The following is a 23,450-nucleotide window of genomic DNA, read 5'->3' as shown; positions in this document are numbered from 1 at the left end:
GGTGGCCCCTTTGCAAGATAACACCCCCCACTGCCCCCACCCCATGCTACAATTCTCCAGGTTTATAGGAGTCACGTGGGTTTTATCAAGAAGACACCGAGGGGCCATAACACCACCCTCCCTATCACTCCCAGGCCCTTGGTCAACTGCCAGATTCTAGGACGGAGCTCAACAGAGGTTTACGTACCCTACAACCCAGAAGGCTGTGACCCGGAGCAGAACCCTCCTGGTGAGTGACCCCAAACTCCTTGGAGTGAGGGGCAGCAGAATTCCAGGAGCCTGTGGAGGCCCCCTATCAGATCGGGAGCACTCTGTCCCTCAACTTCTGAGTCCCAAATCCAGCTGGCAGGCACCCAGGCACCCGGTGGCCCCGGAAAGCAAGGGGGAATCCCAGCTGGCCGGATGCCAGAGGTGTCTCCTGTCTCTTTCGACCCAAAAGTCTCCTCCCTGAAGAAGTGAGGGCGACCCCACACACATACACAGGCTCCCTCCGCCCTCCAGAGGTGATTCTTTTCCTCATTAGGAAATTCTCGGCTCCCTTTTTCCGACTCCTTTTCCGAGCGTTTACGTTGTACATCTGGAAAGGAGGGGGGAGGAAGGAGGGGGAAGCCGAGAGAGGAGGGTGAAGAGCCCAATCCCGCCCAGTCTGACCCAGTACAAACTACCGGCCTCCAGCTGGGGCTGGGAGAGGGGAGTGGAGAGGTGCAGCCCCCCCACGCCCCTTCGGGGTGGGGGGCTCGGGTTCAGCGTTCCAAGGACCCAGGAATGCCCCCCCGCCCACCCCCTCGGCGGGCGGGGGGAGGGCTCAGCCGGGAGTTTGGCAAACTCCTCCCCGCGTTGAGTCATTCGCCTCTGGGAGGTTTAGGAAGCGGCTCCGGGTCGGTGGCCCCAGGACAGGGGAGAGCGGGCGCTATGGGGAGCCGGACGCCAGGGTCCCCTCTCCACGCCGTGCAGCCACGCCGGGGCCCCCGGCACCGATCCGCGCCGCTGCCGCTGCTGCTGCCCCTGCTGCTGCTGCTGCCGCCGACACCCAGGGTCGGGGGCTTCAACTTAGACTCGGAGGCCCCAGCTGTGCTCTCCGGGCCCCCCGGTTCCTTCTTCGGCTTCTCCGTGGAGTTTTACCGGCCGGGAACGGACGGGTGAGTAAGGAGAGTTGGCTGCGGGATGGAGCGGGGGGGGGGGGGGGGGGGGGAGGACGCCTGGAAAGTGGGGGCGCGGCTGAAGTCTGGAGGGGACCGAGGCTTGAGTTGGAGAGGCGGAGTTTGGAAGGACTGGGGCTGGAGTTGGGGGCCCACGCTAAAGTTGGGGGCCTGCGCGGGACTAGGGAGGAGACAGGGGCCGGCGTGGAGGGGGGCCTGGAGTTAGAGATCAGTGGGGAGACATGTGTGGGGTGGGGAGAGGACACGGAGCTGGAGCCTGGAGAAGTCTGGGCAGGGGACTCGGGGCCGAGGGAGAGGCGGGCGCGTGGATGGAGAGCAGAGGGTCTCCGGCTGAGACCTGGGAGCCGCCGGGACCCCGGCGGATGCGGGCGCAAAGGGGGCGCGGAGGCCGGGAGGGGCTTTTTGGAGCGCTGGGGGGACCTCGGGTCCCCAAGGGCCATTGTGCGGAGAGAAAACTGGTCGAAGCAGAATGAACTGTGTGTAGTGAGAGGGGAGTCGGAGACTGAGAGGGCCCAGAGGTTACTTGGGGGCCAGCCCCATCTTCCCCTCCCCCCTCAGCTCAGACTGGGAAAGACCCGGGAGGGGACGGCGGCTCTCTTCCCTTTCTCCTCGGTCTCCTACTCCGCCTCCACCCCCAGTCTCTGTGCTGACGAGGGGATCCTGGAACTTGGGGCGAGTGCCGGAACCCTGGCACTGGGGGCGCCGGGGCTGGGGGTGGGCTCCGCCGAGGGGGGGTGCTCGGCTGTGTCGGGAGGGGTGTGTGTGCGCGCGTGAGGGGGGTGGGCGGTTTCCCTCTTCCTCCGGCTCTGGGGAGGAAGAGAAAAGCTGGTTTCCTGTAGCTTGTGGGCTGGAGCTGAACTGAGACCGGAATTCTGGGGCTGGGGTCGGAAGCTGGAGAGGCGCGGGCTCCCGGGGCCCAGGAGCGACAGACTCCGGGCGTCAGAGATGGGGGAAGGCTCAAAGGAGGACCCTCATTCCCAGCTCAGCGGGGCGACCATCACACCGGACCCTGAGTGCCTGGAAAATGGGGAGGCATGGGCAAACCGAAGTTGGAGCTGAGGCAACACTGGAACGAGGGTTTTCATTTAAATGTCCGGGGTTGGGAAGAGGGAAGGTAGCTGTTCCTGGGCAGCATCCAGGGACTCCCAGATGCCAGATTCCTGATCCTCCACAACGATCCTCTTTCCCCTGCCTCTCTGGGCTCTGAGCTTCCCACGGCCCCCCACCACCACACTCGGGGTTTGATAGGACCTCTGCCGGAGGGGAGCTGGCTTTACACCTGATACAGTTAACTGATCTCTGCTCATTTTCTTTAATTTTTGGAGAAAAAGGATTAATCTAGCTATTTCAGTTGTGTGTTGGGGGGGGGGGGGGCGGGGGTAAGTTTCTCTATTGTCTAGAGGACGTGGGAATGGAAAAAAGATAGTTAGGCCCTAGCTGTTGGTTGTGGGCTATTCAAGGTCCCCCACCCAGCCCCCACCCCACCCCCCTGGCCTCTTGCCCAAACCCCATTGCATCACCCTGGCCTGGAACCTCTGCCAGACCTGGCCTCCCCCAAGGCCCCCTTAAACTGCTGCTTACCACAACCCTGACGGAGTCAAGAAGAGGAAGGGAGGGAGAGGTGGGGATCCTCCCCCATATCTGGGTAACCTTCCTCTTACCCTGCCCCACACCTAACAAGAGTGTCATCTCCCTTTTAAAAGAGTCCGCTCAAACATCTGGACATCTGGACTTGCACATACTTATGGTTCACGAAAAGCAATGGGAAGAATATCCTTTGGTGAGGTTTTTAAAAGATCTCCTGCCTCCTGACCAGTCTGTGTGGCCCCTGGCCCGATCCTGCAGTCCCTGAAGCCCCCTTCTAAAACAGGACCCAGCATTCTCATCCCTCCCCCTCCCTCTTCCCGCCATCTTTCCTTCCAAGAGGGCCAGGTGTCTCACTTGCACGCCCCCTCTCACTTTCTCATACCCTCTTAGAGGGGGACTCTGAACATCCCACCTCCCCAGTGACCTCCTTCCCCTGCAGCGGGACCTTCAACCCCCTCCTCCACCCGGGGACCAGCATAGCCCGCGCCTGGGGCCATGGCTGGAGAGGGAGGGCCTCTGTGTTCTTGGTCCCCCTGCATCACCTCTCACCCTGGACATCAAAACAGCATCAAAGGGCAGGGTGAACACAGAGAGTTTGCATGGTAGGCAAGGGCCCAGCCTCAAGTCAGGCAGAACGGGGTGTGCGCCCTGGCCCCTTGCTCTGGGTGTGACCTGGGGCCTGGTACTCAAGGTCTTCGAGCCTGGTGTTCTTATGAAAAGCAGACACCTAACTTAGGAGGCTGTTCTGAGGACTAAATGAGACGATATAGATAAAAGGCACCTGGCCCATGGAGGGTGATCAATACCTGGCAGGCATGATTTGTATGAGGTAGCTGTTTTTCTGCCTCTGCTTCTCTCCTCCCTAGATACCACCTAGTTCTAGTTCCAAGTTTTCCCCCATTTCTTACTTGCTTTTCATATTTGCTTGTAGCAGTTTTAGTAATAATAGTCCCTCACATTCCTTAGCACTTTCATATCAGTTTTTCCATTTGGATCATTACAAGATCTTTGTATTAGGCAGAGGAGGCATTATTGCTCCATTTTATTATATATATATATATATATATATATATATATATACACACACACACACACACACACACATACATATATATACTGAAGCTTCAGGAGTTATAGAAGTTTAGAACTAGAATTTGTTTTAGGGACCATTCAAGGGCAACCCATCGCTTTATGGGTAGAGAATCCAAGGCTTGGAGAGGGAAAGTGACTTGGCCTAGGACACAGACTTAAAAGGTGCACTAGCCTTAGTCCAGCTCTTTATTCCCTTAGTTGGCATAGGTAGAGGCAACTCTCCCTCCCCGGCCAGCCAGGCATATTCTTTGAGAATACACTGTAGGACCCAGAACTAGGTGTCCTCCTCTGGCCTGGCCAGGGCTGCTGTAGGACCTGCAGGGACTGGGCCCTGGTCCACTTGCTTCTGTCCGCCCCCGACCTTGTCAGGCCAACAGAGTCAAACAGTAACCATCTATTGAACAGGATCTTGGTTAATCAGAAGCCTGGCTGGGGAGATAGTGGAGAGAAGAGGAGATAAATTGGCAACAGGGTAAGCCAGAACCCTGGCCTAGGAATCAGGATTCCTGGCTTCTGGTTCTTCTGTGGAGAAGGATTCAGAGTGACCCTGGACATGTTACTTCACTTTTGTGGGACTTAGTTTTCCCATGGGACTCAGTCAGCAGGTTGTTGTTGTTTTTTTTTTATTTCTTTATTGATTTCAGAGAGGAACGGAGAGGAGAGAGAGATAGAAACATCAATGATGAGAGAGAATCATTGATCGGCTGCCTCCTGCACGCCCCCTACTGGGGATCGATCCCGCAACCCAGGCATGTGCCCTTAGCCGGAATTGAACCTGGCACCCTTTGGTCTGCAGGCTGATGCTCTATCCACTGAGCCAAACTGGCTAGGGCAGTCAGCAGGTATTTTTAATTAGTTTTTTTCTTTTTCCTTTTTAAAAACTCAAATGATATCTTACCAGGACATTCTATAGAAAAAGGGAAAAGAGGTTGCCCTAAAGGAAGAGGAGGAGTGTCAGGACCAAACCAGCTCCTAACTCCACGTGGCAGCCCTGAGGCACCTACAAGAAAGCCCTCGCACCAGCGGGTGCCCTCTGTCGTGCCTTCCAGCGGTGGCAGCTGTGCCTCCAAGAACCAACTCTAGGGTTTCAGGGTTCTAAGGCTTCAAAATAAATGATGGCAATTATTTCTTCCCTTGAACTCTATATTTTAGAAGGGATTATCTGCCCAACTGCATTTAGTAAGAAATAATTAATTCCTTTTTCTCATTTTTTATCAGCTAGAAGTGAGAACAAGAAGACATCTCTAGCTGCCAATCAGAGCTTGTGACCAATGTGAGATAGTCAGGCTCTCTACATGAGTTGATATAATTCCAGCCGAAAGTAAATATACTTGAGGTTTTAATTAGCCTGGGCTGCCTTATCAGGTAAATGCCTGTTTCCATTAGGCTTTCTGAAAAATTGAAAATAACCCAGAGTCCCTGGCCGGTGTGGGCCAGTGGTTACAGGGCACCGGCCCACGCACCGAAGGGTCTTGGGTTCGATTCCCGGGTCAAGAGCATGGGCCTGGGTTGCAGGTTTGATCCCTGGCCCTGGTTGGGGCGCATGCTAGAGGCAACCAACCGATGTGTCTCTCTCACATCAATGTTTCTCTGTCTCCCTCTTCCCCTCCCTGCTTCCACTCTTTCTGAAAAGCAATGGGAAAAATATCCTTTGGTGAGGTTTTTAAAAGATAAAGAAAATAGCCCAAGGAACTCCCATTGTTACCTTCTTGGACCCCTAAGGGGCCCCAACTGCTCCAGGATTTAGGAGGCAGGAACTAAAAGTGGGAGAATAAGGATAAGCTATGCGAAGTGCCATCCCTGACACCGGGTGCCTCCCTTGGCACATAGGCAGGGGCACTAGTTATTAGACTGACTCGGAGGAACTGGGTTAGAAGGGCCACTGAACCCTTGGGGATAAGCCGTGGGTGGCGGAGGCAGGGCTGGATCGGAGCCTGTGTCCCTTACCTGCAATGCCGGATCTGCTAAACCTTCATACAGCCACGCACATGCCCCTGGCCCATGAGCTCGTGGGCTTTACAGTCTTTGTAAGGTCTCTCTCTCACCTTCCAACCCTGTCAGACAAACTCCAGGCTTCTTCCTCGGGCCATCCCAGGAGAACTCAGGCTCAGCTCCTCCTCCAGAGCCGGGGGTGTTGTAAAAATTGGGAGTGGGCCCTAGCCGGTTTGGCTCAATGGATAGAGCATCGGCCTGCGGACTGAAGGGTCCCAGGTTCGATTCTGGTCAAGGGCACATGCCGGGGTTGCAGGGTCGATCCCCAGTGGGGGGCGTGCAGGAGGCAGCCAATCAATGATTCTCATCATTGATGTTTCTATCTCTCCCTGTTCTTTCCTCTCTGAAATCAATAAAAATATATTTTTTAAAAAATTGAGAGTGAGAACCGGGTCCCTTAGCCACAGCCTTTGTTCTCCTGGAAATAGACTATCAGAGCCCCCCGAGACCTTTGACATAACCGCTGCTCCCAGAGAGAGGGCAAGAGTATGGCCCAAGTCCACACTGAGCTAGTGCCTGCCCCTCATCCAGTGCTGACTCCTGGTCCAGTGCTCTTTTCTTTAAAAAAAAATTTTATTGATTTCAGAGAAGAAGGGAGAGAGAGAGAGAAAAAGAGATAGAAACATCAATGATGAGAGAGAATCACTGATCTCCTGCCTCCTGAACACCTCACACAGGATGGAGCCTGTAACCCGGGCATGTGCCCTGACCAGGAATCAAACTGTGGCCTCCTGGTTCATAGGTCGATGCTCAACCACTAAACCACACCAGCCAAGCCATCCAGTGCTCTTTTCACTGCCTCCTGTACCACAACTTTCCTGGGGCTGCCCCAGCTAGGGGAGGGTTGTACCCCTCTCTCCTCACCCAGCCCTAGGACAATGGAACCTCACCCCACTACCAACCTTACCTCCTGGGCCTGGTCACTGACTAGGTCACCGTCCATCGCCCACCCCCCAGCTGTATGCAGTGCCTGAGTGAAAAGGGTGGGGCCCAGCGGGTGGGAGACAAACGGAGAAGTGAGAGGTTGGAAACAGACAGGAAGCCACAGGCTGTAAACATTTCCTGTCCCCAGAGTAACTAAGGCTGGCACCCCACCCCCCGTCACTCCAGGAACTCTCTCACTCTCAGCATCCCCCCATTCCCCTGGCCCCTGGCCTCTCCCTCCATTCTCATCCTCTGGACTGCTCACTCCCCACTCCAGTCCCTTGGAGCGGTTTCCTCTGTGGTTGCCATCCCCTATTTCTCTTGGACCCCACCCCTTTCACTCCTTCCCCACCCGGCCCTCTTGGAAGGCAAACCCAGCGTTTGTGACCTCTAACATAATCCCCCACTTGGATGCTCTTTCCGGGTGAGAAAGGCTGAAGAAGGTATCCTAATATCAGGAAGGAGTGGGTACTGGGAGTGCTGAGGCCGAAAGGGGACAGGAACCAACAGATATGGAGAAGCCTAAGATCTGAGATCAAGAGAGAGAACACTCAAACATTGAAACCAAGAGAGCAAGCAGTCCTAGGGGCAGAGGCTCAGAGGTGGAGAAGCAGGAACAGAGGCAGGTAGGGGAGGAGAGCAGAGGCCAAGGCTTGCAGGGACACTGGCCCAGGGCCAGGGCCAGCCCTGGTTGTCAGATGCAGTCCTCATGGAGGATCCTGGAGGAGAAAGCCAAGAAGACTGACTGCTGTGCCGAAGCCTCAGAGGCAAGGGACCAAGGAATGGCAGAGACAGAGCCAAAGACGGGAAGATTATCCAGGACCTTAACCATGACCACCCCATTACATAGGCCCCCCAGCAAAGGCAATCTTCTCCTCGTGGTTTCAGGGGGGACTGAGGGACGGTGTCTGGAACTAAGACTCCAGTAGAGCAGGGTCTGAATTCAGACTCGTAGAGATGGTGTGTGGAGACGGGTTCAGGGCTGAGATAAAGCCCCAGCCCCAGTGGGGAGGTCCACACCAGAGCCCAAGGAGAAGGCAGGCCCAAGCCCAGGGGAACGCTCTGTTTTCACCACCATCCAGCTCTTCTCTCCACTTCTACTGCCCGAGTTCCAAGACTCACATTTTCCTCCTACACGCCCCAGGGCTGGGCGGCTGGACAGCAGGGCAGCCGGATGCCTGGGTCTTGGCCCAGAGAAAGGCTTTGGCTTGGGACAAGAGGGTACGGGCTAGGTGAGAGGACCCTGGCTTCCAGGGGCTGCACACCCAACCTTGGCCGGTCCATAGAGGGATGGAGGCGCTGAGGCCAGAACCTCTGGCCCCTCTTTCCCTTCCCAGGACTGACTCTGGCTCCCCCTCTCTTTAATAACAGGGGAAGAAGGTAGGAGAGGAAAGAGAGGGATGGGAGGAGGGGAGGGATTGTGTTAGTGACAGCGGCACATGGGGACCGCCTGACTCCAGCCTGTGCCTCTGGCATCTGTGGCATCTTTGGAGATATAAATACAACTCAGGGGGCATCCACCCCACCCCCAGCGAGCCCCTGGCCCAGAGGCCTGGGTCCTTCCTGCCTTGGGAAACTGAAGAAGGGCTCGGAGCCTCCCTGAACGGTTTCTCCATTCCCCTCACAGGGTCAGCGTGCTGGTGGGAGCGCCCAAGGCTAACACCAGCCAGCCAGGAGTGCTGCAGGGTGGTGCTGTCTACCTCTGTCCCTGGGGCACCAGCCTGGCACAGTGCACCCCTATTGAGTTTGACAGCAAAGGTAACCAACCCCCTTGGTAGGCCTGGGAAGGTCCAGGAGGGCCTGGGGGTGGGGCCCGGGTGGGGCCTGGAGTGAAGGGGAGAGCCTGCCCAGTTCCCTGGCCACGTGCCCTCCCAGCTCTGATGGTGGTGCTCCAGCTCCGTGCAGCGAGCAGCGGCTCCCCGTGGCACTCACACCACGTTCCCAGTCCAGCCCAGCCCAAGGAGGGCGGGCGTGATTCAGAAACATGTGGCTCTCATTTCCCCTGAATCACCCACAACTCAGGGAGGCCAGTAACACAGACAAAGACAGGGAGAGTCACACAGGCGATTTGATTCAGTTAACTGAGCACTGACTAAGTGATAGTGCTTGCCAGGCACTGTGCTGGGGCTGCGGGGGGTCGAAGCATGATTTAGCCACTGCCCTCAAAGAGCTCCAGGCCCAGGGTAGATGCAGGGATGGGGAGGGGGAGACAGACAGAGGCCAGAGATAAACAGTAATAACAGCTAACACTTCAAGAGCACTTGCTCTGTGCCCAGCACTGCTAGAAGCACTTTATAAATATTAACTCACTTAATCCTTTCAACAACTGTATGAGATATTATTATCCCCATTTTATAGCTGAGGAAATAGAGGTTAAGTAACTTGCTCAAGGTCACACAACTAGTAAATGGTGGAGTAAGGATATGCATGCTGAGCTATATCTGGCTTCAGAGATAAAGACGGGGGTGAGGGGACAAAAAGAGGAGCTAGTGCAGAAACAGATGGAGATGGTGGGGGGTGGGAGATAAGATCATGAAGCAGATGGGTGTTTTGTTTTTTTAACCTGAAAGACAGGTAAGAGTCAGAGGAATAAAAAAGGATGTCCTGTATGATGTATGTATCCATACCCCATGGACACAGACAATGGTGTGGGGAAGGCGGGAAGGCGGTGGATAGAAGGGGTCCATGGGGCAGCAATCCAGAGATGTGAGAAAGATCAAGAAAAGAACAAGGTGCTTAGCGATACGGCCCAGGTACAGACAGAGAAGTGCAGCCAGAGGGTTACCATTCTTCCCCCACCACCTCCTGCCCCGACCCCACTGCAAGCATCCCCGGCCCAGCTGGATCAGAGCGAGGCAACTCCAGAACCCCAGGTGTGCGCACAGAGGAGGGCTGAGTCAGGCTACACAGAGCAGAGTCTGAAGACCCTTTGTCCTTCCCCTCCCAGGGAGTCCTGGGCTTTAGGCTTGCAAGTGCGAGGGTAGGGGCTGTGCTGGGCTCGGTTGCCCACTACCCACAAGACTCTCTTTCTCCCTTCCCCCAGGCTCTCGGATCCTGGAGTCCTCACTCTCCAACCCAGAGGGCGAGGAGCCTGTGGAGTACAAGTCCTTTCAGTGGTTCGGAGCCACAGTGCGAGCCCATGGCTCCTCCATCTTGGTGAGGGGCCAGCAGGCTGGGGGGGGGGGGGGGGGGGGGGGGAGTGGTGGCCAGGGTAGGGGCGTGGTCGGGCACCAAGGAACACAGGCCTGGAGGGCGGAGAGGGTTTCTGTTGGTGTAACCCTAAGGCTCCGTCCTCCCGGGCCTCCCCAGGCCTGTGCTCCGCTCTATAGCTGGCGCACAGAGAAGGAGCCGCTGAGCGATCCCGTGGGCACCTGCTACCTCTCCACAGACAACTTCACCCGGGTGCTGGAGTACGCCCCGTGCCGCTCAGGTAGGGCAAGAGCGCGCCTGCGCCTTGTCTGCCTTCTCTGTAGGAGTCGCTGAACCCGCCCCTTATTCGTCTTGTGCTCACTGTCCGATTCAGGGCGGCCCTTCCTCAGGGTCCCCCCCCCCCCCCCCCCCCCCTCGCCTTCCCCAATCTCTCTCCTTTCCTACCCGACTCCTTATTCGTCTTGTGCTCACTGTCCGATTCAGGGCGGCCCTTCCTCAGGGTCCTCTCCGCACTAGCCCCCCCCCCTCCCCCGCGCCTTCCCCAATCTCTCTCCTTTCCTGCTTGGCCTCCTTCCCACCACCTTCTCCCTCACAGATTTCAGCTGGGCAGCAGGCCAGGGTTACTGCCAAGGTGGCTTCAGTGCTGAGTTCACCAAGGTGAGCGGGTGACCTGGGAGGGCCGTGGCTGTGAGGGGTGGACACAGGGGGATCAGGACCATAAGTAGACTCGCCTCCTTCCCCCCACAGACTGGGCGTGTGGTGCTGGGTGGACCAGGGAGCTATTTCTGGCAAGGTAAGTCCTGCTGTGCTGACTCCAGGCCCTGGCACAGGCCTGTCCTCCCGCTCCCAGCCTGAGGTCGCCGTCTCCCCTCCTGTTGGCCATCCCAGCTCTCCTCTCCCTTTGTTGAGACTTACGTGTCCTCCTCCACCGCCCTGCACAAGCTTGCCTTCCTTGAACCAGACTTCTGAAAATCCTACCCAGTCACACCCACCCCCAGTTCTCTCCTCCCTGCCCGTCCTCCTCCGTCCATCTCCTCCTCATCCCCTTCCCAGGCCAGATCCTGTCGGCCACCCAGGAGCAGATTGCAGGGTCCTATTACCCTGAGTACCTCATCAACCTGGTTCAGGGGCAGCTGCAGACGCGCCAGGCCAGTTCCTCCTACGATGACAGCTACCTGGGTGAGTGAGCAGGTGGGAGGAAACGAGGGGGCAACCTCAGGCGCTCCTGTCCTGTCCTCACACACTCCCCTGCCTCCTCTTTTCCCACTCGGGCACCCCCAGCCCCGCTGTCATGCTTGTCATGTGCCGGCTGACTGTGAAGGCCTGCAGGGGTGGGGGACGGATTGGAGATGGGCCTGGGCAGATGGGTCCCCGAAGCAAGAATGCTAATACCCACCCACCCTGTCCCCCAGGTTACTCTGTGGCTGTGGGTGAATTCAGTGGTGATGACACAGAAGGTGAGTGTGTCCCCAGGCTAGGGCCAAGGGGGTGGATGGAGACCCAGGAACTGAGACACTTACCATTCTTGTGACTCCTTGCTTCCCACCCTTAGTCCACAACTTTCTCTTCTCTTTGCAGACTTTGTTGCTGGCGTGCCAAAAGGGAACCTCACCTACGGTTATGTAAGACCCTGCCTGACACTCCCTTTCTTTCCTCACCCCCCCCCCCCCCGCCCCGGGGGCCTCCAACCGCCTGATCACAAAAAAACACATGCCCTAGATCAGTGGTCGGCAAACTCATTAGTCAACAGAGCCAAATATCAACAGTACAAGGATTGAAATTTCTTTTGAGAGCCGAAAACCGACTTCTGCGCATGGGCCACGAAGTTTCAATCGCCCTGTACGTGCGCGCCCACACGTGGTATTTTGTGGAAGAGCCACACTCAAGGGGCCAAAGAGCCGCATGTGGCTCGCGAGCCGCAGTTTGCCGACCACTGCCCTAGATGGTTTGCTCAGTGTATAGAGCGTGGGCCCCATACTAAAGGGTCCCGGGTTCCATTCTGGCGCTGATCCGGGAGCATGCGGGAGGCAAGCAATCGATGTGTCTCACAATGAAGTTTCTCTCTCCCTGTTTCTCCCCTCCCTTCCACTCTCTCTAAAAATCAATGGGAAAATATCCTCGGGTGAAGATTTAAAAAAACAACAAAAAAAAACCATGCAGGGCAGTTTGTGAGAATTCTGAAAGTGGATCAGAACACGGGCTCTGGGGTCAGACCTGGGTTCAAGTTCTGGCACTTACTCTAGATGCATCCTTCTGTTATTTTTATTTATTCATATTCTACTTCATTCTGTAAATCCTTGAGCCTGCTTACCCTCTGAGCCTCATTCTTCTCTGCAGAATGGGATAATAATAGTTCTGACTTCAGGGCTCTTGTAAGGATGAAATGAGGTAATGCATGTGAAAGTGCTTAGTGAACTGTTGAGCAGTGTACAACTGGTAGCTGTTATTATTAGACCGTGACAAGTGCTTTAAAAAGGTTACAGATAAGAGTGCCGTAGGAGTTTGTTCAAATAACATTTATTAAAGCAAGGTAAGAGATAAGAAGATGAATAAGACATCACACCTCATCTCATAAGTTGCCGCTGATCAACTATGTAAGATAAGACACATATAATTACAACCTAAGGGACAGCTACTGTTCAGGAGCCCCTCCATGTGTCAGGCACGGTCCACTCTCATGATTTCTATTCAAGCCGGTGGGGGTAGATGTTACCATAAGTTGTTTAAGGTCACACGGTGAGTAAGTGGCTGGATAGAGATTTAAAAGCAGGTCTGTCTTATTCCAAAGTTGGCGTTCTTCTTGCACTACGGTCAATTTCAGGAGGGGGTACGATGGTTACCAGTTTAGGGAGAGGAATAGCCTCCTTTCCAGGCAGGGGTGGATCAGAGAAGGTTCTGCGAAGGTCAGTGGAGATGAGGCGAGAGAGTATCCTACGCCGGAGCATGAAGAGAGGCATGGGGGAAAGGGGAAAAATCAGGCCTGTTTAGCAGGCTCGTGGGCTGAGGATGAGGAGGAGGAGGAAGGGGTGAGCAGAAGCAGACAGGCTGGGGCCAGATACCCAGAGCCTCACAGAACCAGCGAAGAAGTCGAGGCTTGGATAGTGGCTGCAGGGAACCATTGTGGGTTGGTTTTTATGTGTGTGCTTTTTTAACCCTCACCCAAGGATATGTGTTTATTGATTTTTAAAGAGAGAGGAAGGAGAGGGGAGAGAGAGGGGGAGAGAGAAACATCAGTCAGTTGCCTGGACTGGGGATCAAACCCACTACCTGTTGGTGTATGGGACGATGCTCCAACCAACTGAGCCACCGGCCAGGACACTACTGTGGGTTTTCAAGCCAGGGGGACGGGGGGGGGGGGGGGGGGTCCCTCCTAGGTTCTGCTGCAGTGGGGAAAGGGTGCTGAGAGGAAGAGAGCCTGAGGCAGGGAGGCGGGCAGGAGGCTCTCCAGCAGTCCTGTGAGAGGACTCTCAGCAGAGAGCGGGGAAGAGAGCAAGGAGTCAAAAGACTTGGTGACTGACAGGGCCAGCCACTCAGAGGGGCCGTCGGGAAGATGTGAGTGTGGTTTGGGAGGGCTGGAGGATGAAGAATGAGTGCGGCCTCAGAGTGCATTCGGTCATTCAGTTAATAATGATTGAGCGTCTGCTACTTTAGGCTCTGGGGAGAAAGCAAAGAACAAAACCCAGCTCCTGTCTGCATTGATCTTCCACTCTAGTGGGTAGACATGGGCAATAGACAGATAAATATTCGACCTGACAGTCGTTGACAAGTGATATGGAGAAGAGCAATGTTGCTGTGGGACTGAGCTACGGGCATAGAAACAGGGAGGGGAGGGCAAAGCTCAGGAGGGAAGTAGGGGACAAGTAGTCCGTGTCTCCAAGGAACGCCTGCCTTTGGGTCGTCTGTACGTATCTGCCCTCCGTCCCGGGGCTGGGAGTCCAGGGCCAATGGGCATCTCTCCTCATTCCTAGGTCACCATCCTTAATGGCTCAGACATCCGATCCCTCTACAACTTCTCAGGGGAACAGGTGAGGACACCCCCAACCCCAACCCAGTTTGGCCCTCTGCCCACTAAGCCCCAGCTTTGACCCAATAAGCTCAGCCCCCTTCTCCCTGGAGTCTCTGCCCTCCCTCCATAGCCCCTGTGGATTCTGTTGATTGAGCCCCTAGTTCTGACCCAGAGCTGCTCCTCTGTCCTCGCAGATGGCCTCCTACTATGGCTATGCAGTGGCTGCCACGGACATCAATGGGGACGGGTGAGTAGTGGGAAGAGGCACACCACAATGCCCCTCCCAGGAAGGAAGAATGGGGACAGAAAAACACAAGGAGCGTTTTTCTCCAGGCTTCTCCCCTGAGTTCTCCTCACTGTCCCCACATCCCTTTGCCTAGGGCAAGGAGAGAGCTGAGCACTAAGACCAGAAGACCTCAGCTCTTCTCGCTCGGGTGGGAGGGAGCCTGGAAGTTCCTGGCACTGGACTGGGGAGGGGAGGTGGCCAGGCAGGGTGTCAGGAGGCCTAGATTGTTCCCCTGCCCCCAGGCTGGATGACTTGCTGGTGGGAGCACCGCTGCTCATGGAGCGGACAGCCGATGGGCGGCTCCAGGAGGTAGGCAGGGTCTACATCTACCTGCAGCAGCCAGCCGGCATGGAGCCCACGCCCACCCTCACCCTCACTGGCCATGATGAGTTTGGCCGATTTGGAAGCTCCTTGACCCCCCTGGGGGACCTGGACCAAGATGGCTACAATGGTAAGTACAAAGAGCTGAGGAGGAGTCAAGAGTCAGAAGGGGTTTAGAAAGAGAGTGGCTAAGATACCAGACCCCCAGTGTCTTCCCACGATGTGTAGGTCTTGAGGCTTTGAAGAAATTAGAATGTTGGGGATGACAGCTGGGAAAAATAGGATCCTGGGTCCTGGGTTCTGGTGGTAAAGACTTGAACTCTTGGATCTAGGCCTGCTGACTGGTGTGTGTTGTGTGTCTTGCAGATGTGGCCATCGGGGCTCCCTTTGGTGGGGAGACCCAGCAGGGCGTGGTGTTTGTATTCCCTGGGAGCCCAGTGGGGCTGGGCTCTAAGCCTTCCCAGGTGCTGTTGCCCCTCTGGGCAACTGGCCACACTCCAGACTTCTTTGGCTCTGCCCTTCGAGGAGGCCGAGACCTGGATGGCAACGGATACCCTGGTGAGTTGTTCCCTAAGCCCTGTTCCACTTAGAATTCCCTGGTCGCTGGCCCCCTTCACCCCTCTCTGCACTTTCCTGAGGTCCTTGGGTGCAGTTCTGGGATACTGCCACCAGGTGGCGATGTTCCCTCACTTGGGCCTCCTCGAGCAATGAAACTAGAAGGGTTAGAAAGGAAGGATCCTAATTTGGGGCTTGCTGTAAAGGGTAGTTTCTTACTTCTTGCAGATCTGATTGTGGGGTCCTTTGGTGTGGACAAGGCTGTGGTATACAGGTATGAACTCCAGGATGGGCAGCCTGGGAGAAGTGGGAACTGGGGCGTTCCTCCATAGGGCTGAGGTTGGGAAAGTGCACAAAGGACGGGGATCCCGGGGCTTGAGCATCAGCGTCTCGCCCAGGTTCCCCAGGGTCTTAGTTCTATTGTCCCCACGTCCACTCTTGGCAGGGGTCGCCCCATCGTGTCTGCCAGTGCCTCCCTCACCATCTTCCCTGCCATGTTCAACCCGGAGGAGCGCAGCTGCAGCTTGGAGGGGAACCCTGTGGCCTGGTGAGCTGGGGCCCAGGATCGCAGGGGCCAGTCTGGGTGACCTCGGTCCGTGCCTTGGAGGAAGGCAGAGAGGCCAGGTCTGCAGCAGGGGGCAAGTGGGGGTGTCCTAGTCTGGGTCTGTCTGGGAGATAGGCAGAGGACACGGGATCCCTGTCCGGTGGGTACATCAGCTTTCCCCTTGGTCTTCCTCCAGCATCAACCTTAGCTTCTGCCTCAACGCCTCTGGAAAGCACGTTCCTGATTCCATCGGTAAAGGAGACGCCCTGAATCTCTCGGGCACTGGGAGGGGATGGAGGGACTGGGGACGTGGGCACTGCCCTTCTCTCTGAATAGATGGAGAGGGAGAGGCAGAATCTCCTAACACCCCTCACCCCACCCCCCCGGCTGCAGGCTTCACGGTGGAGCTCCAGCTGGACTGGCAGAAGCAGAAGGGAGGGGTACGGCGCGCGCTGTTCTTGGCCTCCAGGCAGGCGACCCTGACCCAGACCCTGCTCATCCAGAATGGGGCCCGGGAGGACTGCAGCGAGATGAAGATCTACCTCAGGGTACGGCCTCCAGGGCAGGTCTGGACGGGCCTGGGGAGGGTGGCCACGGAGAACTGGGGCCTCTCCCGAAGGGAGAGAGATGGGGAGGTTCCAGGCAAAGGCTCGGGACTTTGGTGGAGCTGAGGAGGGGGACCCTCTGTCAGAGCTGGGAGCCAGGCTGCCAGGACCGCTCGAGCAATGAGGATGGTCCCGTTTGGACCCCTGAATTCTCGAAGGCCCTGAGTGGACAGAAGGAAACGTGAGAAGCACTGTCCCCTGACTTTGTGAACCCTCTCCCCTGCCCCAGAACGAGTCAGAGTTCCGAGACAAACTCTCCCCGATTCACATTGCCCTCAACTTCTCCCTGGACCCCCAAGCCCCCGTGGACAGCCACGGCCTCCGGCCAGTCTTACATTACCAGAGCAAGAGCCGCATCGAGGACAAGGTGAGGACAGGGTGGGGGGGAGCCAGGAGGAGAGGGGCCTGGGCACCTTCGGCAGGACCGAGTGGGGGAGCCAACCTACAGCCCAGGAGAGCTAAACTCCCTCTCTGATGGCCTCCCTGCTTCCCAGGCTCAGATCTTACTGGACTGTGGAGAAGACAACATCTGTGTGCCAGACCTGCAGCTGGAAGTGTTTGGGTAAGTGAAGACGAACATCGGGCTGGGGGTTCCAGATGCCACGGTCTGGAAGCGGGACACATGGAACCTGGAAGGTCCTGGCACCTTAACAAGCACAACAGGGACATGCTAGCTAGCTGTGTGACCTTGGGAAGTTACTCAGATCCTCTGAGTTTCCGCTTCTTCCTCCGTGTAGTAAATGGAAGAAGTAAATGAAACAATTTACAAAAAGCAGCTAGCCTAGTGCCTGCCAGAGAGTTGGAACTCAGCAAATGGTGTCTGTTATTATTATATCATATCCTTGTCCTGGTTTGGAGATGAATTCCCGTGTCCCTTACCTTGTGTGCCCCCTCCAGGGAGCAGAACCACGTGTACCTGGGTGACAAGAACGCCCTGAACCTAACTTTCCACGCCCAGAATGTGGGCGAGGGTGGCGCCTATGAGGCGGAGCTTCGGGTCACGGCTCCTCCGGAGGCTGAGTACTCAGGACTCGTCAGACACCCAGGGGTATGAACGGGACTGGGGGCGGGGGGGGGGGGTTGGGGAGCAGCCCTGCCAGAGGGGCCCCAAAGCCTTACCTGCGCACCCGCCCCCCCCCTCCAGAACTTCTCCAGCCTGAGCTGTGACTACTTTGCCGTGAACCAGAGCCGCCTACTGGTGTGTGACCTGGGCAACCCCATGAAGGCAGGAGCCAGTGTAAGTCGGGCAGGAGAGAGGGCCTGAGGGGGCAGTGGCCAGCCCGCTCGGAGCAGTGCTGTGGGGCAGGGAAGGAGGGCTGGGATTGGGATAAGGCAGAGGCCCGCTCTAACAGCCTCCCTGTCCTCCTGCCTGTCCCGCAGCTCTGGAGTGGCCTTCGGTTCACAGTTCCTCACCTCCGGGACACGAAGAAAACGATCCAGTTTGACTTCCAGATCCTCAGGTAGGGTGCTGGGTCAGGGCGGGGGGCGGGCGGGGGGGGGGGGGGGGCGCAGGCTGCAGCCGTGTTGGGAAGCGGGGCCTGGGCCAGCGGACTCCTCTCTGGCTGGGCTCCAGCACCAACTCAGTCTCCCCATCCCACAGCAAGAACCTCAACAACTCGCAGAGCGAAGTGGTTTCCTTCCGGCTATCGGTGGAGGCTCAAGCCCAGGTCTCCCTTAACGGGTCAGTGCCCCGGGGGAAGGGGGCCTCACTGGGAGTGGGGAGACTTCTAGGAAAGTATGAAGTATGCATGTAGCGTCCCTTCCACTGTCCTCTAAAAACCACCTGCCTTCTTAGTGTCTCCAAACCTGAAGCGGTGCTGTTCCCAGTGAGCGACTGGCATCCCCCAGACCAGCCTCAGAAGGAGGGGGACCTGGGCCCTGCTGTCCACCATGTTTATGAGGTGAGGAGGGATAGAGGCAGGGAAGACCAGGACCAGGAGGGGTGGGGCCACAGTGCATGGTCGGGAAGGGGGAGCTGGGATGAGTGACAGATGGCTGGGAGCAGAATGAGGGGCGGAAAGGTGCGTGGAGGGAGGAGGAGTGCTATGTAAGGCCTGGTCAGGGTCAGCTGGGGAGACAGAGGAGGGACAGGCCAGTTGAGTGACGTGGGAGGGATTTTGGAGCCACCTCGAAGGGTATTGGTTGGAGAGGATTTCGTCTCTGCCCACTGCTTTCCTCTTCAACTCTGGAGACCGGAGACTCGCAGCAGGTGTGGGGCCGCGGTGAGCCAGGGTCTCGACGGAGCAGGGTTGTTCCCTTCCTTCTCGCGATGACTGTGCTCTCCTCCCCTCAGCTCGTCAACTGGGGCCCCAGCTCCATTAGCCGGGGCGTGCTGGAGCTCAGCTGTCCCCAGCGCCTGGAAGGCCAGCAGCTCCTCTACATGACCAGGTTCACAGGGCTCAGCAACTGTACCTCCAGCCACCTCCCCAACTCGGAGCACCTGGAGGTGAGGCCTGGAGACAAGTGGGGGGTGGGGAACCAAGGCTGAGAGGTTTGGGGAAGGTCACGGGGGCCTGGAAGAGCGGGATGAGGATGTGCCTGAAGCTAGGCCTGAGGCCTTGGGAAGGGCGTCCAAAGGCCACAGACACCTCGAGGCCCTAGGCAGGAAGAAGACTCTGTTATGCACTGCACTTCTGTCCTTCTGCCTGAAATCTCCCCCCTTAGTTCAGCCCTGGCACGCTCTGAGAACCTAGCTCCATGCCGCCTCCTCTGGGAAGCCTTCCAGTTCTGTTCCTTGGGCCCCAGAGGAACAGCCTCGCTGTCCTCCTGGATCAGAACCTGAACCAGACCGTGGGGAGCCTTATGTTTACTCATTAACAATATTTAATTAATGGAGTGCCTTCAGTGAACCCTGTTACAGGCTCAGGAAATATCGCACTGAACAAAATTAACAAGGTCTCCCCTCCCATGGAGCTTACATTTTAGTGGAGGGCACTAAACAATAAAAATTAAAGAGAGAGTTTAACCGGTATTGAAACGTGATAAAAAGCGCCGCGCTCACATTCTGAGTGGGAAGCGAACTGGAGACTGACCCATCAGGAAAAAAACCTGGAGGCCTGAAAGATAAGGATGAACCTGCTTGTGAACACTTTGGGGAAGGGCATTCCAGGAAGGAACAGCCAGTGCAAAGGCCCGAAGGCAGGGACAGGGACCTAAGTATTTATTTACACATCTCTTCCCTGTAAACTCCAAGGACCACGTTCATTTCCATGTTCACACTGAGCTGAGCTTGGTGATTTGCCACCGGAGGTGGTCAGTGGAATGGATAAAAGAACAAGTGAAGCTGTTCTGGGCCCAGGTGCAGGCTGACCTAGATGCTGTAATGAGGTGGGAGAGGCAGCTAACAGTTTCTTTCCTCTTCCAGCTGGATCCCGAGGGCTCCCAGAACCACAGGCTGCAAAGACGCGAAGCTCCAGGCCAGAGCCCTGCCTCTGGGCCTCAGATCCTGGTAAGTCGCCCTGGGAATGAGGTCTGGGCCCAAGCGCTGAGCACCTGTTTGAGTTCTCAAAGGGCAGAATTCCAGGTTCAGGCTTCCTCGTTCTTCCCAGAAATGTCCAGAGGCGGAGTGTTTCAGGCTGCGCTGTGAGCTTGGGCCACTCCACCGGCAGGAAAGCCGAAGTCTGCAACTGCATTTCCGAGTCCGGGCCCAGACCTTCCTGCAGGTAAGGGAGCTTTACCACAGCCCTGACCCCACTGTCCTAGCTACAGCCTTTGGGAAAGGCGCCCCCCCCCCCCCCGCCCCGCCCGCTCTTCCCCTCCCCTCCTGCGCTTGTTTAAACAGAGCTGTGTCCTTGGCGCCACCTAGTGGCCACACTGAGAAGAGTGACAGCTTCCCTTTCCTGGCCCATTCAAAGAAGGTGGTAGGGCTGGAGAGTGATCCGTGTGTGGAGAACGTAAAAAACAGAGACGGAAGATGAATCTCTAGTGGCGAGACAAGCAGATGTAAGAGTAGTACATAAAGAGCAGTCATTTATGGAGTGCACACCAGGGGCCAGGTATTGTCCTGAGTGCTTAACCCACATGAATAATGATTTTTAAAAATTCTTATTTACACTCAATCATCTAATTATGTATTATTTCGTTATAACTATTCAATTACACATTTGTTATCTCACATAAGGGACACAGAGATTCAGGAGAGAATGAGCCCAAAATAGAGCAAGATCAGACCTGAACCAGCCCGTGGGGAGCCGTGTGTCCCCTACATCCCAAGGACAGGGGTGCGGGGACTGCCCTGACACCTTTCCTCCACCCACAGCGAGAGCACCAGCCCTTTAGCCTGCAGTGCGAAGCTGTGTACGAAGCTCTGAAGATGCCCTACCGAATCTTGCCTCGGCAGCTTCCCCGAAAGGAACTTCTGGTGGGTCCCGGGCCAGAGGTCTGGGCCAAGGAAGATGGGGCTCAGAGTGCTGGGCCTGGCACTGGGACTGGGACATCGGTGGGGGATGGCCTTATGATTGTAAATATTTATTGAGCATCTACTATGTCCTGTTGCAGGGATATAATGATAAGCCAGATGGACAGGGCATCTTTACTCCTAGAGTTCACGGCCTCGCAGGCACTAAGAATACAGTGTGCGAGTGCCAGGATCTTTATGGGAACACACCGTAGGGACACTTGAACACAGTCTTGCAGGGTCAGGAAAGGCTTCCCGAAAGAAGTGATGTTTCAGCTGAGGCCTGAACGACCAGGCTAACCGCTCAGGAAAGGAATGTTCTCTGGAGAGAGGACACTAGCAAGTGTGAAGGCCCAAAAGTCAGCGACAATAACGCACTTTTTAAGAATTTAAATTTTGAAGTTCAGAATTCTGTTAGCCCAAGATGGGAGGTGAGAGGTGGGTCTAGGTCCAATGGGAACCAAGTGTAGGTGGGAAGGGCTAATGGCTTTCCAGTGACCTCTCCTGCCTTGCTCCCTAGGTGGCCACAGCTGTGCAATGGACCAAGGCAGAAGGCGGCCACGGGGTCCCACTGTGGATTATTATCCTCGCCATCCTCATTGGCCTCCTGCTCCTCGGTCTGCTCATCTACATCCTCTACAAGGTCCGACACATCCTACCCTCTCACCAGGTTCTGCCCTTGACCCAGCACAATCCCAAGCATCTACCTCCAAACCAATTCTCTAGCCACATGCCCCCACCTGTGCGCTGGCCACAGGCCTCCCGTCCTGACCCTGCCTGTAGGATCCTTCCCTTCAATCTACAGCCCCTATCTTAGAAAGAGCCTCTTGAATCAACCTGATAAGTTTGCCTCTGCTTGCAAAATCAGTGTTGCTCGTAGGTGGCAAATGTGGCATTTGTGCTGTCACTTCCTCCAAAGACCCATGGCAGCTCTCGCCAATTGGTCAGACCCAGCAGTGGCCTCAGAATCCTCCTCCAGAGGCGGCCAATGCTAGGCAGTCAGACTTGGAACTTGAATTCAAACCTATCTGCTATTCCTGGCTCCCCTGGGGGCACGTTTATGGCACTGATGAAAGATCCCTTTATACCAAAGCACCCCCGGCTTTAGCCCGCCTGGCCCATTGGACCTCTTGGAGAGGTAGGCATGACAGCCTGAATTTCGGCCACTTTTGCAAGATAGGGAGATTGGAAGCACTAGAGAGTCCTCTTCATTCCCCCTTGGCTTAAGATCTGGGGAGAAATGGGAGCCACAGTATCTAAACTCTCCCTCTCCTTTCCCCACCATTAGCTCGGATTCTTCAAACGCTCCCTCCCTTATGGCACCGCCATGGAAAAAGCTCAGCTCAAGCCTCCAGCCACCTCAGATGCCTGACGCCTAATTCCAGACTCCAATCCTGAAGGCTCAGTCCCCCCACCCTCAGTCTACTGACGGGGAGGGGGCTGGGTGCTTCCTGAAGGTGCTGAGGGCCAGGGAGACGCGCCTCTCCCAGCCCAGAGACATACTTGAAGGGCCAGAGCCGGGAGGTGAGGAGCTGAGGATCCCCACCCCCCATGCACTGTGAAGGACCCTCGTTTACACATGCCCTCCCCATGGATGGGGGAACTTCGATCCAGGGACAGAGGCCTAGCCTCCCTGCAGCCTTTGCATTTTGGAGAGAGTTTCCTGAAAACAACTTGGAACCAGAACTGGGGAATCCAATCCCAGTTCTCTGGGCCAGACCTGCCACCAGGACTTTCTGTCCAGCTCCAGCCTGCAGAGATCTGTCCTCAGCCTTGCCAGAGTTCCACAGGAGGCCCCGGCTAAGAACCTGGAACCTGGGGAGTGAGACCTGGCAGCTCTGGACAGCCCCCACCTCGGTGGGCAAATTAGGAACACTAACTGTGGATGGTGCCCAGGACCAGCTCAGGACAGATCCCAAACAAGGATCAAGGCTGGCCCAGAACCCGCTGCAAGGAGAATCAGAACTCTAACGGGGCCGGATTGAACCTGGGGCCTGGGGTTGATCTGGGACCCAGACTCAGCCATTGATAACCTAACCAGGCAGATTCAGGACAACATTTGAACCTGCACCGGACACCTGGGCCCGGAGGCCCAGTCCACCTCTGACTCGGGAGAAGTCAGGAATTGCCCAGGACTCTGAAGGGGCCATGATGGCAACAGATCTGGAACCTCAGCCTGGCCAAGGCAGGCCCTCCCAGTCCCCCAGAGAAAGGGGGCCCACTCTCTCGGGCCTGCAGGATTTGGGTTCTGCCCGCCAGCTGCACTGACGCTGCCCTTCCTCTCTTTGCCCAACCCTCCCCACCCCTCCCCTCGGCTCGGGACACCCGGGACTTATTTAAACTCTGTTGCAGTGCAATAAACCCGGCCCGGTGCCCCCACTCACCAGAGCTGGAATCTCTGTTATACTTTTTCCAAACCCATCCTGGACCCAGACAGCTTGGTGGGTAGGAAAAGCCTGTGTTTCTCACAGCTTCTTTCCCCTGGGGGCCAGGATTATAACCCCCAGGAACTGGGGAACTTGTTTTGGGGTTCCCTTCTCTGAGGTGAAAGAAATGATGGAAGGACTGGAAGGAAGACTTGACCCCTGCCCATCTCTCAGCCCCACAGACCTGGTCCCTAACACCTCCAAGAGAGAAGGAAAGAAACCCCTTCTCCTTGAGGGTTAGGGAAGAATGCAAAGGGGGAGTCCAGGTTGAAGGTGGGAGGAGATGGTCCAGAAGACTCACTTGGGCTTCCCTAAGTCAGAATAATGAAATGGGTTGAGAGAAAAAGCCACAAAACTAAACCAGAAGAAATCAGCTAGGGTTTTGTTTTGTTTTTTTATTGTTTGT

At 56.3% G+C, this 23,450-nt stretch overlaps 1 protein-coding gene across 1 annotated transcript; it reads left to right on the top strand.

Moving 5' to 3' along the window:
• The first annotated feature begins 650 nt into the window (after positions 1-650).
• On the top strand, positions 651-23,379 carry ITGA5 (integrin subunit alpha 5). Its single transcript, XM_079775899.1, has 30 exons — positions 651-1,139; positions 8,383-8,513; positions 9,799-9,911; positions 10,065-10,185; positions 10,501-10,562; positions 10,653-10,698; positions 10,959-11,084; positions 11,318-11,362; positions 11,484-11,527; positions 13,874-13,930; positions 14,106-14,158; positions 14,440-14,648; positions 14,885-15,076; positions 15,302-15,347; positions 15,519-15,620; positions 15,814-15,869; positions 16,011-16,165; positions 16,452-16,589; positions 16,717-16,784; positions 17,120-17,270; positions 17,367-17,459; positions 17,603-17,682; positions 17,823-17,903; positions 18,018-18,123; positions 18,516-18,668; positions 19,587-19,670; positions 19,771-19,884; positions 20,481-20,582; positions 21,139-21,261; positions 21,907-23,379. The coding sequence occupies exons 1-30, from the start codon at positions 766-768 to the stop codon at positions 21,988-21,990; spliced, it is 3,309 nt and encodes a 1,102-aa protein (XP_079632025.1). The 5' UTR covers positions 651-765; the 3' UTR covers positions 21,991-23,379.
• The last annotated feature ends 71 nt before the right edge of the window (positions 23,380-23,450 follow it).

This window comes from Cnephaeus nilssonii, assembly GCF_951640355.1.
Source record: "Cnephaeus nilssonii genome assembly, chromosome: 6".
Classification (NCBI taxonomy): domain Eukaryota; kingdom Metazoa; phylum Chordata; class Mammalia; order Chiroptera; family Vespertilionidae; genus Cnephaeus; species Cnephaeus nilssonii.
This window is presented reverse-complemented; position numbering and strand designations above follow the sequence as displayed.

Bases quoted from the DNA above. Each gene is read 5' to 3' on its own strand.
- ITGA5 (XM_079775899.1), top strand. From the start codon at position 766: ATGCCCCCCCGCCCACCCCCTCGGCGGGCGGGGGGAGGGCTCAGCCGG. The intron at 1,140-8,382 runs GTGAGTAAGGAG...TTCCCCTCACAG, and splicing joins TACCGGCCGGGAACGGACGG to GGTCAGCGTGCTGGTGGGAG. The intron at 17,460-17,602 runs GTAAGTCGGGCA...CCTGTCCCGCAG, and splicing joins CCATGAAGGCAGGAGCCAGT to CTCTGGAGTGGCCTTCGGTT.